The sequence below is a fragment of the Nesoenas mayeri genome, assembly GCF_963082525.1.
Source record: "Nesoenas mayeri genome assembly, chromosome: 1".
In the NCBI taxonomy this organism is placed as follows: Eukaryota; Metazoa; Chordata; class Aves; order Columbiformes; family Columbidae; genus Nesoenas; species Nesoenas mayeri.
Window position 1 is genome coordinate 172,411,020 of NC_137541.1, and position 15,389 is coordinate 172,426,408.

General features: G+C 38.1%; 1 protein-coding gene across 2 annotated transcripts in view; it reads left to right on the forward strand.

Moving 5' to 3' along the window:
- Window positions 1-1,379: 1,379 nt before the first annotated feature.
- The window catches only part of KLHL1 (kelch like family member 1), a gene marked incomplete at its 5' end in the record, with an annotated part of 204,039 nt that continues 190,029 nt past the window's right edge, over window positions 1,380-15,389 (forward strand). For both annotated transcript variants that reach the window (XM_080356114.1, XM_080356115.1), the window contains one exon: window positions 1,380-1,882. In XM_080356114.1, coding sequence (XP_080212240.1) covers window positions 1,380-1,882 — 503 coding nt within the window. The remainder of the gene's footprint in view (window positions 1,883-15,389) is intronic.

Here is a 15,389-nt window from a genome sequence, read left to right on the forward strand (position 1 = left end):
TTCTGTAATTATGTCCCAGGTGCACACTGTACTTCATGACACCCCTCCCAAGTGGGCAGATGTTCCTAAGCATATCTCTCTGTTGTGAAGGAACTTCCCTTGGGTTTAGCACTGTCAGACTGCATTAAGAGCAGATATAAAAGGTAAGAAGCAGATGTGTGTTGCTATTTCTGTTTGACACACTGTCCCTCTATCCAATGTTTTCTACTGGTACAGCAACACTGAGTCAACAGGCTAATGAATGGAGCCTGCAGAATAAATCGTTAACCTGTAACCTTATCCAGTCTGCATGCAGTCTATTAAGTTTGTACCCTTATAATTCGCGCTCTTGTATTTACTGCTGCTGCTGCATTTCCTGTGTCTCTTTATTTTACTCCCAGCATTACCTAGTCTCAGAACCAAAATACCAGGGTGAGAAGACTGGCACTGGAGAAAGGGGAGTGGGAGGCTATGAGGAACAGTTAGTGACCTGTCGACTTACTTGCATGAAGAAGACTGAAGCATCGTTTTTTTCTGTCTCTTCACACTGACAGCCCCAGAGAACATCTGCGTCACATGCAGGGGAGGGGGCGGCTTGGTGAGAGGCACTGAGATAGATAGAAAATTGTACAGTGAGGACCTTGACAGCCTCACGGGCGTGATTTTTTTTTTTTTTTTTTTTCTCTTACGTACAGTGTATATAAAGGAGCCCCTATTTCTATCCGTGCCAGCTCTCAGGCTTTGCCATCCCAGGTAACTGCAGGCATGGGACTCCCCTGAGAAATGGGATGGGAAGGAGGGAGGTGGAGATAGGCTTCCAGGTGACTTTTCCCTCTCCGGCTGCACTCGGTCACGGAGCTCTGAGAGACTGAAGAAGAGCCACCTGCCTCGCAATGTGGCTGCTGCCGCCGCCGGTCCTCTCTAGGCTGTAGCTCCGCTAGCTCCCCCGTTAATCAGATTAGCGCGTCTTCGCAGCATCCCTCACCCGCTCTTCCCTCGCAAGTGCCTGTCTCCCCTGAGAGGTGTCTCTCATTTCTGCCTCTCTCTCCTCCCCTTTCCACTGATCACCGTGCAATTCTCGTCAGCTCTGGACATCTCTCCCTCTTTCTCTTTCCTGCCGGGTGTCTCTAGCTCCTCTCGGCGCTGAGCATCACTCCATCCATCCATCCTCCCTCTATCCTGCACTGGTGTGTGCGTGCATCTCCCTCCTCCTGGCGGCTACCAGCCCTCGTCCTGCAGGCGCAGCGCTGCCCGGAGGAGCCGCCGCCGCCGCTGCCAAGAGCGGGGCCGCCCCGCGCTGCCGCTGCCGCTGCCGCTGCCGCCGCCGCCGCCGCCCGGCCCTGCCTGGTCGCCGTGAGTCCCGCCTCAGCCCGCGCCCGTTCCCCGCCCGCCGCGGCACCATGTCCGGCTCCGGCAGGAAAGACTTCGACGTGAAGCACATCCTGCGCCTCCGCTGGAAACTGTTCAGCCACCCCTCGCCGGCGGGCGGCCCGGCGGGGGGCGGCTGCCTGCCGCCCGACAGCAGCTTCGAGCACTGGGGGCCCAGCCAGAGCCGGCTGCTGAAGAGCCAGGAGAGAGGCAACAGCGTCTTCTGGAAGAAATCCGCCTCCTCTGCCTCCTCCTCGGCCGCCACCACGGCCAGCCTGCCCAACGGGACGCTGCTGCCTACCGGCGGCCGGCCGGGCGGTGGGCACGGGCTGGGGCACGGGCACGGGCCGGGGCCGCCGCCGCCCCGCACCGTTTTCTACGTGGAGTCTCTGGAGGAGGAGGAGGAGGCGGTGCCCGGCGGGATGGAGGTGGCACGGGAGCCCGAGAAGCCCCTGGCGCCGCCGGAGCGGGAGGAGGCGCCGGGGGGCTGCGCGGATGGAGGCAGCCGGGCAACAGGTGACGGAAACGGGCACAGGTAGGGAAGCGCGCCGGCCCCGGCGCAACCTCCGCGGCGTCCGCGGGCCGGGGGAAGCGCTGGGAGGTCCTTCCCCCACGGCCACCGGGGGCAGTGACGGGAGTGGGAACGCAGATGGGCAAGTGTGCGGGAGGATAGTGGGGCCTGGGAACAGGAGAGCTCCTCCGTTTGAAATGGCAGAGTTTGGGGGGCGGAGGGGCGCCCCGCTATGAGGGTAGGGCGGCCGGGGAGCGCTGCACGGGGGTCCCGGGTGAGATCGGCAAGCCTCAGGGTCGGGGTGCAGCGGTGTCGTGTCGTGTCGTGTCGTGTCCTGCCCTGTCCCTGCCCCGCCCCTACCCCTGTTATGCCTCGTCCTGCCTTGCCCTTGGCTTGCCCCTACCCCTGTCCTGCCCTGCCCTGCCCTGCTCTGCCCACGGAGCACCTCTCAAAGCTGGCGCTCCGCGCTGGGGATCGTCGCCACATAACTTTCTCAGAAGTTCATTAAAATGCTAGTGGGATGTGGTGTTGTTCGGAGTGTTGGGATGCCAGGAGAAAGCTCAAAAGTAAAAACGCCTGCTTTCCTGGAACTCGGCTACTAAATCTTGTCACAGTTTATCTCAAAGAAAAACAAGAATTTATGAGTCATGAACTGAGTGACACCTGAGAAGATCTAAGAAAAAGTAAGACACATCCAGGTGCTTGTGATTCATATGAAACTTCATTTCATATTGAATCGCTTTTCTTTCTCAATCCCTGCCCCCCACCCCTGCTCCCCTGCAGCCCAAACATAAATTGAAATCATTAGAAGAGGGAAATGTAGCTAACACAGAGCTTCCAGAAATACAGTGATGCAGATAATCCTGAGGATATTTCATTGCTTTAACTCTGCTTACCCCTGCCTCCCTATGGTTTAAAAAAAATTCATTTCCCTTGTCATGTATTACTTTTTCTATGGGAGGAAATGTATAATTCTATTTCTAAACAGAAAATAATACCTTGTGTTCTTCATAGTGAAAGTAAAGCATATGGTATTAAATATTTTGTTAGGTAAAAAGATAGCCCTGTGCATTTGTTTGCAATAGTATATTATCTATACATACAGGTACATATAACTCTTGAGTATGTTAAGCCTTTCCATAGAGGTCTAGAGCATATATTATCTTCTTAAAATTCTACATTGTTTTGTCAATTAGTACAATTCATTTCATAGGAGCTACACCATTTACACAAATGTGGAATAACTGATGAATGACAGCATATGTTTTTAAAGAAATGTCAGCGATTCTGAAGTTTCAATGAACATTAGAAGTTATTAGTTTCAAAAAGAAGATGCTTAACATAGGATTCAATACAAAATTTTATTGAGATACACTATAAGAGCAGGTAAAATAAGAAAATAAATAATCTCTTCAAGGTTTCTGAACCAGTATATATATAATCTCATATAGATTTTATATTAGGTGTGTCACTAATCTAAGAATCTTCAGAGATCTCCATACTGACAGAAGCTTACTGAATTTTAATGGCACCATTTAATTTGTCCATAAGACCTGACTTGCTAAAATTAACTTCCTCATCACATATGTACTCTGTGACAATAGAGATCTGATTTCTCCTTACTGATTTTGGATTTTTATAATCCATTTATTCCATGTTCTTTATTCATTGCTACTGGAACAACACATATAGTCATCAGCAGCTCATAGTCTAGTTGAAGCCATATGCTGAAATTTGTTCAGAAGGCAGGGAGATAGCATTTTATTATTAATGAAAAAGCCACCTTTTGGGATATGAAAATGCTTAAGATAGTTTTAGAGTCTGATACTTTCTCTTTTTTCCATCTTTCATTCACATGTATGAATTTTGAATGCTGTGGCAAGAGATGGTCAAGTGCTTCAAAAATGACAGTGCTGTACTTGAAAGCTCTGTGGTCCAACAATCTTCTTATGAATGCCCTGACAAGTTAAGTCTCACTACTTCTGTAGAAACTAATCTTTTTGTGAACGATGCCTACTTCTTTATTATTGCTATGGGATATGTAAACTACCATTCAGTCTGGAATGATAGATACTACCAAATACATAAACAGACAAATACATGGAACTTCTACCAAGCCTTTATGCATACATCTGGATATTTGGTACAGGGAGTGTAAAATTTTTAACTCCTGGATCTCCTTAATATTTTATCCTGTACGTATTTAGCAACTACTTTAATAGTTTAGGGTTATTCAGAAAACTAATCTTTTGTTTTGTGAAAATGAAGAGAATCCAAGATTTGGATATGTCCCAATACAGACCACTTTCACAATATTTCAGATGCTGTGAACAGGAGACCTCTGGGCAGTATTAGATAGTAACCCAGCAGTAGGACATAATATGAGAAGCAAGTCAACAAGGCAGCTTTGTTTTTATACTTGGCATTAATAAATTTGTTATTTCTACTATTAATATGTATGTACAAGTGGAAATTACACTTTTTTTTTGTTCCCTTGACTTCTGCTTGGGATCCTTTTATCCCCAAAAGACGTGGGGTTTGTTTGTTTGTTTTCTGGTTGCTCCTATCTGCTTGATACATTCATCCTGTACTAGATTCCTTTTTCAGCCTATCACCTGTGCTTAATTCCTGGTTTTGGCTATTTGTGGATTTGTAGTTACTCTGTTTTCACATCTAAGTTAAACATTTAGCTGAATGAACTTGAATTCATAATTTAACTTTTCATATTCTGTTAGATATTATGGAATTTATTTATTGAGAGAGGATGGTTGGGTAATAACAAGTGGATTCTACTTTGTTAATTTAGTTTTGTATACCTCTAAAGAACACCCTTTCATATTTATTGTACAGGTGTACATAAATGTAAATAAGATTACATGTATAGTCCCATTAGCATTAAGACTGAAGAGATAGACTATAGGTGTGATATAAAGTACTGACATAATTCTTCTACATTGCATATTTGTAAAAACAAAAAAGTGTTTTGCAGTGAACAACTAGTGTTAAAATACTATCCAATTGCTTGAAATTTTTTGCTTGACAACTTGCGTAACAAATTGTTTTAGGGTTTGTGTGTCAAATTTGGCAGTAACTGCAGTAGAGTTTTAAACATAGGTTCTATTTTGATCTTAATTATATAAGAAAAAGTTGTTAGAAAAACGTTTATATATAATGAATTTGCAATTAAGATTTAGAAATTGACCACAAAACAGTTGGAAAATACCAGTGCTAAGATTTCCTGTATAGCCAACAGCTCCTATGAGTTCATAATGTTGTTTTTGCATAATCATTATAGCTTTCTTTGTATGACATTAATCAACCCTCAACACGAATGATATTTACTTAATAAGCAGAGTCAGTATTTTCTTTCCTCCTTCCTCAGTGAATGGTAGCATGCTTTGCTTGCTTTACACTGTCCAAATCCTATGAAGATATGATTACTCAGGAGCCCTCAGCATGATTCACCACTACACTCTGTACATACCTCACAAACTGTTAATGTGTTTAGCCTTATAACCACCCTGTTTTACAATGGAGGAGCAAAACAGAGTGTGATAAAGCAAAAGAGAGTTGAATTGCTGGTTTCAGAGCCTGTAGCATTTTGCTCCTACTACTTTCTGTGTTCTCAGGTACACCCGTAAATGATGAGCCATTCCTCAAACCAGTCCCAGACTCCTCTGCCTGTGTTCAAGAGGAATGATGAACACAAGATTTAATTAATGTTTTGTTTAAGAGACATCTCCAGGAAGGATATGGTAGATATGCCTAACCCATATAAAACAAGCACTGGCAGAACACAAGTTTTTGAAAATACAGCTTCTGAAAGAAGGTGGCAAGTCCTCCCTCTGTTAGATACTGTATAATAGTGTACTGTAAAGCAAGAAGTGAAAGGGCTGAGTTCTGTCCCTTCCTCACATAGCGGAGTTTCATAATCATATCTTGTTTCACTGGAAAAATTAATGAGGAAAAAGCATTTTCTTCTGTTTCTGTTGAATTTGTCACTGGGAAACAAACAAACAAACAAACAAACAAACAAACCCAAAACAGAATTAATGTGAGTCCAAAAGGCTAAAAAGTGATTTTGTAATCATGATTTTGTAATCCCAACATTAACTGAGCAATTTGGTTTACAAGACTTTACGCTCAAAAATGTTTATTTAACTTACATCAAATCATTATTTGACAAGAAATAATAGTAATGATCAGAGTTGGATCAGGAACATAAAAATGTATATTTTTAGCTATAGAATCAAAGCTGTTGGATAAACATTTCTATTGTGTTTTTCCATTTTGACCCGTCAAATCTTGTATTTTGATGCTTTTGCCCTTCAGTCTTTCTCACTTACCAGTCTTCCTCCTTTTCTCTTACCAATGGTAAGAAAGGTGTAGAAAGTTAAGAGTTTGAAATCCATCAGGAAGAACAAGAATTTCAGTGTAGCTTTCTAATTTAATGAGAAAATATTTTGAGCATTTTAGAAAATGTAGATAAAATTTATATCAAAATCTACAGTTTAAGTGCTTGATTTATGGCTGCATATGTGTCTAGTCTGGAGAGGATTCTGGTTTCTAAGTAAATGGAGTTTCCCGCTTACATCTTTGACCTCAATACCGGAGGTTGCAAACAGGGGAATCAAGACACCTTCCCTAGTCTACCTTGTGAACTCTCACACCTTGAAGTATTTTCTCAACTGAACATGGCTATGGCCTTTCTAAGGTGCTATGCTCTTGGTACTGTTTAGATATCAAAACATGAACTGTGGGTACTACTATGATAGCCAGATCCTAGAATTCGATACTATAGATGGCAAATTTATGTCTGCTTACATTTTCCATTGACCTGGCTATCTCATATAGACTGCTGTGTTAAGAATGTAATTTAATGCTAGGGGTGGAATACAGATCACACAACTCTGCATTTCTATGTTATGGAATCCGAAGAGAATAATTCATTTGTCTTTACCGTGAGCTGCCTTTTCAAGTTGATTATGAAACATTTAAAAATGGTTATATAATTTTTATGCTTTTTTACTTATACTTTTGCCTTTCACAAGATAAGAGGCAGAGCTATTACACAACACAGACCACAGACCTTTCTCCTCCAAAGTTCTAATTCACTCTCAGAGGATGTATGCTCTGTGCATGAAATGCAAAAGAATCTGGTGATAAAAATAGTACATGATCATATAGCTAAAGACTGTATGTATACATAGATGGAATTCAATTAAATTTACAAAGAAAATCTAATTCCTGAATTTCCTAATTGTGCAGGCTTTGGCTTTACTACTTTCTGAACAGCATTTCTAATGTTGATTGTTTAGCAGTTTTGTTTCTTAACAAAGGAAGCAGAACACACGTCACTTCATGTGCTGTCATTTCTTTTGTCCACCACTAGGATGCAGGACTGAAACGAGGATTCACTGTATAAATCGCTGCCACTTGCACTGATAAAAAAAACTGAGAGCAAAAGGAAGTTGATATTTCCTGTGTGGATAATTACAACAGTGATTGTATACTCTCTCTGCAGAAAGTTTGGGAAGTGTGACAGCTAAAGGGATACCAAGTCTTCAGTCTTCTGCTAAGTTTGAGGTCCCAGTGGCAAGCACAGACTCACACATTTTAATTCTTGATGCTCCCAAACTTCATTTTGTTTCATACTCTTTAAACTATTTTTTACTTAATTTTGTATTCTCCTCCTGGATCTTATCCTAGCTTTGTTCTCCTTTCCACAGTCTCAAACTATTTCTGGCTGCCTTATTCAAATTCTAGGCTCCTTATTCAGACAGTGTTACTTGATTTTACTGGCTTCTCTTGCAATCTGCCTCCTTGGTTTACTCACCAGGTTACTTACTTTAATGCAGAACTGTCCATTCTTTCCTGTATCTTTTCCTAGGTAGTTTCACAAATCAAGTCCAATTATCCCCCAGTTCTTAACATCTTATCAAACTTCTCATTCTTCTGTTTCTCTGCCATTATTTCCCAATGGTCGAATTTCAGTGTCCTTTACACCTTCCTCCAGCTCCTTTGTCAGTTTTAATGGAATCCTAATAGCATTCCCGTTCATATGTTTTCTCCCCAGCTCCCAGTTTTACTGTGTTCCTCTGACCTGTTTCCTCACTGCTGCCAAGTTAATGGTACCATTTGCTATGTTTAATGGGTCAGTAAGACACCTAAGTTTGAGTAATTCACTCTGTCAGTGATGGAGATTTATCTTATCTCTTTCTTAGGTGCACATTTTAGAATAAGGTGAATTGTCTTCCAGACACACCTATTTCTCTTCATTGAGTGTAACAGGAGTCTAAAGTGGCTAGTTCAGATGTAAATGTCCAGTTTAATTGTTTAATGTTCAATTAAATTTGACGAAATGAACATAATTTGAAGGCTACATTGCAAATTCAAACTATTCTAAAAGGACAGACAGAATTAATTAAATCTTGGTAGGTTTTCATAGCATTAGTAAAGAGCATATCTCCAATCCCAATAAAGGTAACGGTGCTTTTCTGAAGCATGGGTCCACTAAACCCTCTAGAAAGCAAGACTTGACAGTTATTTTTCTTGCTGTTATCCATGTACTTTAAACATTGGGTAAACCAACATTTTTTTTCCTCCAGACTTATTTTCAGAAATGCTTGCACTGTTTTGCCAGAATATTTCCAAAAGATTCAACATGAAGGAAAGAATTGGCAATGGAAATATCTGCTGCACAGAGAGTAGCTAAATCACTAAAATACGTCTGAAACTGTGGTTGTCTTAAGGGTAACATCAAACAGCGTTCTAAAAAAGAAATGCTGCTCAACCTTTCCATAGTAAGAGAGAAAGCATGTACAGAGAAGAGCAGCTATCTCTGTAAAGTCTAATTGATGCTGAATCTTTATAGGTAAGTCTCCAGAAATACTGATGACCTTAGCATCTTTTTTTTTTCTTTTTTTTTTTCTTTTTTTTCTTTTTTTTTTTTTCCCCTCTCTGATTAAAACAACTTTGTAATAATAATAGTATGGACATATATAGGTCTATATTTGCACACAGACATCTAAATCTGTATTAACTGCATTTCTCTCTTTGTATAAACAATATAATACATACATATGTAGAATACATATACATATGCATGCATTATATATTTATGCATACACATATACTTTTAATCTTTGAATTCTTGAACAGTTATGAATAAATTAATTATAGTTGTTTCCCTCATGCTATTTTTGTGAGCAGTGAAGTTCACTTAAATAGTATACATGGGAAAAAATTAGGGCATATTTGAAATCTGTGCTAAATTCATAAGGACAGTGCTACTACATATAGGTTAACATATTCTTAGCACGTGATCATTGCTTTCTAAAAGCTACTTCTTATCCTTGTGACACATTTTTTTATGCCTTATTGCAAGCAGCTTAAGAGATTGCTCTTTCCTTTTATATCTCAAAGTTGCATTTTTTTAGGTGAAAACTGTTCTTTAAATATTATGCTGTGGTGTTTTTGTAGAATTTCCTCATATACAAATTTCCCAGTATTGTTTGAAATTTTTTTTTTAAGAATACACTATTGATGACTTAAAATAAGCTATTTGCACTAGGGATGTAGCTTGATGTATGCCATTGAAAGTTTCTGTGAGGAAATCTATCATTTAAAAAGTTGAGAACTGCTGGAGCTTTCACAGAAAGGTAAGTAACAATGTAGTCATCCCAAATAATACTGAAAAAAACACCAAAATCCCCAAACCTAAACTTTGCCCAAAATATAATTACAGTAGTGCCTACATTTTCTGATTTTTATTTTAAAGAATCATAGCTTACCAATAATTTAAGACAAGTACAGATCCAAAATATTAAAATGTTACGATTTTTTGTAACTTTTACTTAAGATTAAAATTTTGTTTAGATATTTTTCTAATAATATTTTTGATCTTTTAAAAATATTTTTAAAATGTTAATTTTAACTGTAATAACAGATTAGAACATTATAATCATGTACACTTTTACAACACTGATTTATTAGTAAGTAAGAAAAGAAAGCATTTTACTCCATAATAAACAATGTAAGTTTCTCCAAAATTCATGTTAAGATTTATCTGAAAATTTCAATACATATTGTCAATGTAATCAGGTTGGTTTTGCCTGTGGTTTTCATTTATTTTATTACTACAAGAAATACCATGTTATCTGTAACGTATATAATTCCAGATGTCCTATTTCCACCTTAAGTTTTGTGTATTTGTACTAGCAATGCTGAGGATTACTGTGAGTTTAAACAGTGTTAGAGTTATATAGCCATAAAGATATATATTCAGAGCAATATAGGTCATTGTCATGTGGAGCCTGGTTTTCCATGCTGCATTGCTAATAACACCTCCTATTTCTTCACTTCTCAGTCCTTTACTGCATATCTCCCTGCCATGTTTTGGTTGTGTCACATATACCTTTTCTAGCAGTTAGGATCCCATCTGTTCACCCACTTAGGCACATCTCATCTCTATATTTCTGTTTTCACTATTTCATGTGGAATTTGGTCTATTTTACTTGACCCTCCTGGATAGATGTGTCTGGAGGCTTTAAAGTAAAAGATTTATGGCAAATCCTAGGGGTAACTTACAGAAGTCAGAAGGCACATATCCTAGGCTTGTGTCTATATAGAAGCTGCTTTTACTCCAGACTAAGGGTATAAATTTACAGGAGTTCATGCTAATTATGTTTTTCACATGAAAAAGAGGAGCCCAAAGAGGAACCCAAAACCAAATTAAATCAAAAATCCTTTGATCTGAATAGGTATAATCTCATACTCATGCTCTCTTTGCTGAATATAGTCCTAGGACTGAATCCTATTTTTACTCCTAATTCTTTGTAGTGATTCTTCAAGTGTGTAAATGATTCATACTTACATATAGCGTGTAGAAATACGTGAAGAGAGAAGATAAAGGATGCATACCTAATGCGTAGGTTTGTTGTACTGAGTGGTTTTGTTGAAACTATCTCCTCTCAGAATGTCTTATAGTTTAGTGATGAAGAAGATCTTTAAAGGCATAGAAATTGTGTTATATTTCTTCTTCAAGTATGGATAAAACATGCAAAAAAGACCACTGCATCTGTATTTGCAAGAATATGTGGCACTTTAACTTCAGATACTCTTTAGATAGATTTCTGGCTGCCTATGGAGCTGCAGGTTCTTTTTATGTTTTAGACTGATTAGGTGTGTCACTAATCCTTCAGGCCAACCTGGTTTACCACTTTTTCTTAAATTCCTTGTGATTCCTCTACTTATAAATTGAAATCTATAATAATATTAGCATACATCCATTCATTAATAATCTCCACACACACTGTTATATTTTTATGCTCTCAACTGAAATACGATAATTTGTGAATGTCTGAAAGATTATTTTTTATGACATAATTTATCACAGAATTTTATAGTACTAGTCATCATGCTAAATATGCACCTTCCATGTGTAAGGTCTGCTGGCTTTTTTTATGCAAGTTGAATTTTTTCTTGTCAGTTGTTTTGTCTAATTTTTATTATTAATTTATCCACAATTGCAACCTAGTTTTTATATCAATTATCTGAAGCTCAGAACAAAAAAAAACTCTGAAAGAAATGAAAAAAAAAACCCCTAAAGTAGCAATACTAAACACAATTTCAAAATATACAAGAATCTAAACAAGGAAGGAGAACGGAGAAAGAAGGGGAGAGAGAAGTAAAGAATATGCAATAAACAATTCTTAATATTTTCAATTAGTGGAAACAATTTTAAAAATCTTTTTAGGCACCTATGACAGATGTGAGGATATCACATATCAGAAGATTTTTAATAGAAAAAGCTTCAATAATTGTTTGTTAATCAATAATACCTTCACCAACGTATTTCATTATAATTAATGTTCTTGAATTGAGTTTTGCATATCTTGAATCTTATTATTTTAATTTAGAACATTAATTACTTTTATTTGAAAATATTTGGTTTTGAGAGGACTGAAATTTAGATGAAAGTGAATGCTTCTGTTCATCATTCATCTGGGATGGAATTTATGAAAACTGGTATAAAAGGGATGCAAGAGGAAAGACTTGTTCACATGCAAAATTAGAAACCATAGTTGTGTCAGTTGGCATTCTATATATGTTTTTTTGGGGCCCATTACTTTCATTTTAGTCACTAATGACTAAATAATGAAGTAAAGCATATGCTTCTTAAATATGAAGATTCTTAGAGGATTCATCAATACGTTACAGGAGAGAATTAGAATACAAAATCACAGATTCATAGAATGGTTTGGGTTGGAAGGAACTTTAAAGATCATCTAATTCTAACCCCCCTGCCATGGGCAGGGACACCTTCCATTAGACCAGGTTGCTCAAAGCCACATCCAGCCTGACCTTGAACACTTCCAGGGATGGGGCATCTACAACTTCTCTGGGCAGCCTGTTCAAAGTGCCTCGCCACCCTCATGGTGAAGAATTTCTTCCTTCTATCTAATCTAAATCTATCCTCTTTCAGCTCAAAGCCATTGCCCCTTGTCCTACCACTACATGCTCTTGTAAAAAGTCCCTCTCCAGCTTTCTTTTAGCCCTGCTTTGGGTACTGGAAGGCTGCTTTAAGGTCTCCCTAGAGCCTTCTCTTCTCCAGGCTGAACAACCCCAACTGTCTCAACCTGTCTTCATAGGAGAGGTGTTCCAGTCCTCTGATCATCTTTGTGTTCCTCATTTGGACTCACTCCAACAGGTCCATGTCCTTCTTATGTTGGAGGTCACAGATTTGAATGCAGTACTCCAGGTGGAGTCTCACAAGAGCAGGATATAGTTGGCTTTCCGGGCTGCAAGCACACATTGGCTGCTCATGTTAAGCTTCTCATCAACCAACATCGCCAATAATAAATCTGAAAAACCAGAGACATTCTCTGAAAAAAATAAATATGGACTAATCCAACTTGCTATCCTGTCACAAGAATAATCAGCAGAGATCTCCATTGAGATCAAATGCCTATGTAGCAGTTCTGTAGAAGTTTTGAAGCTACTAAGTAGCAAGCCACACTGCTGCTAAAATTCAGTCATAGGAATATATAAACAGATACATAGCCTGCAAAACAACTTAATAATTCATCTTCTCTGACTAGTTTTGGTAGAGCCTCAGCTCTACTGTACTGTCTATGACAGTCAAGAAAGGTATGGATTGTTTGGAGAACTTCTAGGTAAAAAAATCACCGGAATTTTTTACCAATAAAAAAAAAAAAAAATAGGAAAGAGTTTGTTTTTGTTTTGTTTTGTTTTTTTAAAAAAAGATTTGATAACAATATTAATCTACTCTTCCTATGAAAGGAAATTTGGAAAATATCTAAAGAATTTAAATTACACATGAAATGATCATTAAAAAATTGATTCTATGGATACTTATGCATAGGAACAAATTTCCTGGGAGTGATGTGGACTATTTGATATCCAGGATTAGAAGAACAGCTTAGACATACGTCTGTCAAGCATGACATGTTTAAGCATGACAGCCCTTTTGCCTTGAAGAAGGAAAAGTGCATTAAATAATCTCTCACAAACTATCAGTCAGTATCTTTCTATGAAAAGATTGGCTACAGATGCTGACAAGGAGTTTTTAAAAAACCCTAACCTTTTGTGTGAAGATTAAAAGTTTTTTTGTTACCATCCCATTTTTACATCATTCTTTTAATCTCTTAATCATGCATAACCAAAATCAATCCCCATCATATTAGGCATTTAACATGCAAACGTATTCATAACAATCTTAGAGTTTAAAGAAAATACACTAGCTGGTTTGAGTCTGAGTCCTTAAAGGTAAAACCCTGTCCCTTCCTCAAATAAATGTTATAGTAAAATAAAATTAATCCATAGTACTCATAAAAATGATATTAAAGTGTGTAATCAAAGCTTGTGTGTTTAGGTCCTCAAACTATAAAATTTTAAATTATATGAAATATATATGAAATTTAGTGTGTTCCTTTTTGTTTTTGTGTGTCATCTTCATTGATATTCCTCCAATGAGCCCATTTAATATCGTATTTCTCCTTGTATCATTTTAAAAAGAGTGCAGAAAATATCACTAAGTTTTTTGCTTCCAGAAACAAATAGTATATTAGATAAAAAATGAAGACTTAAAATAAAGACTTAAAAATAGTTTTGTACAGTTTTTGTATAGTTTCCTAATAGTACTAAGTATTCTTTAGTACCATCTGTCTCACCATCATCTAAGTTGTTAGGTCAATTTCTTTTCAGGTGACACTCTTTTCATGACAGGCTTCAAGTATTACTAAAGCTCAGAGTTGAAATAAGGTCTTTTTATGTGCTGGCTTCTTGATACTTTCATAATGAGAGAGTGCACAGCATTCAGAGTGTAACTCAGAGAATCAAACATGCTTTTCTACTCAAGGAGATTACTGTCTGAAGTGTCCTGTTTCCTTTGTAGTGGTGATTGGGAATTACGTAGCAAAAAAGGCAGTGAGTAATTAAGAAATGAAGGAATTTGCCATGTCTTATGAATCCCCTTCTAAGATGCTTCCTTCTGAAGGGTAAATATCATCAGAAGGTTTCTTTCCAAATTTCAGTGACTAAGAATTGATATAGATGTTTCTTAAATCTTTTGTCTGGTATTAATTCCTCTGTGCGTGACACAAGAACATTTTGAAAAGATTAGTGAAAAAGTTCAAGATATAGAAGACTGAAAACCAGTCAGATTAATTAATATCACGAATGAATCATGGGAAGAACTCTTTTTTTTTTTTTTTTTTTTTTTTTTTTTTTTTTTTTTTTTCCCCTGCAGACTAATTGTTACATTACAACAGAGGCGTATCTAGGCATATGTTATTTTGCAAGGTGAAGTCAAATAACTTCACTCTTCAGGGACTTGTTTTTCTCTCTTGCCTGCTTGTGTAGTCTAAACAGAGCCACCCATGGTTACTGTGCTATAGGAGAAGCTCAAATATACGTCAGGATTTTTATTTTGTTTTGCTTTTTATGTTAGCATATGAAAACAGCAGTTGAAAAGAAAACCCACCCAACAGATGGTTTGTGCATTCTGTTACAAGCAGATGATAGGTGCTCTGACTAGTATTATGGAGATAACATTGTTTGCTAGAAGTTTTGAAGGAAGTATGATTGTGTCCTGAATTAAGCAGAAAAATATCAATATGTCTTTTTTTTTGTTAAAAGGTGGAGAATCTATGTATTTCAACATATGCACATTTGTATGTTTCTGTGCATATGAATATAGATAGACAAGCTGGGAAAACACGAACTATTCTCATTTCAGAAGTAGTGCTGCCTCTATTCAGATGTCCCAAACTTTTCTCTTGGGGCCGCAGCATTGTAATGAAACTTGTATCTCAGCGCACCCTTGAGCATATTCACATGCCATGTAGACCCCAGCTGGACTCCATGGACCCCAGCTGCCTCACTAATTTGTATTTATTTTCATTTTTTAATATTTCTTCATTATTTATCCCATTTTTTTACTGGAAGAAATACAGATAATGATATTGCCTTTTTATCTTCTCATACAAACACTAACTTAGAGGAGACT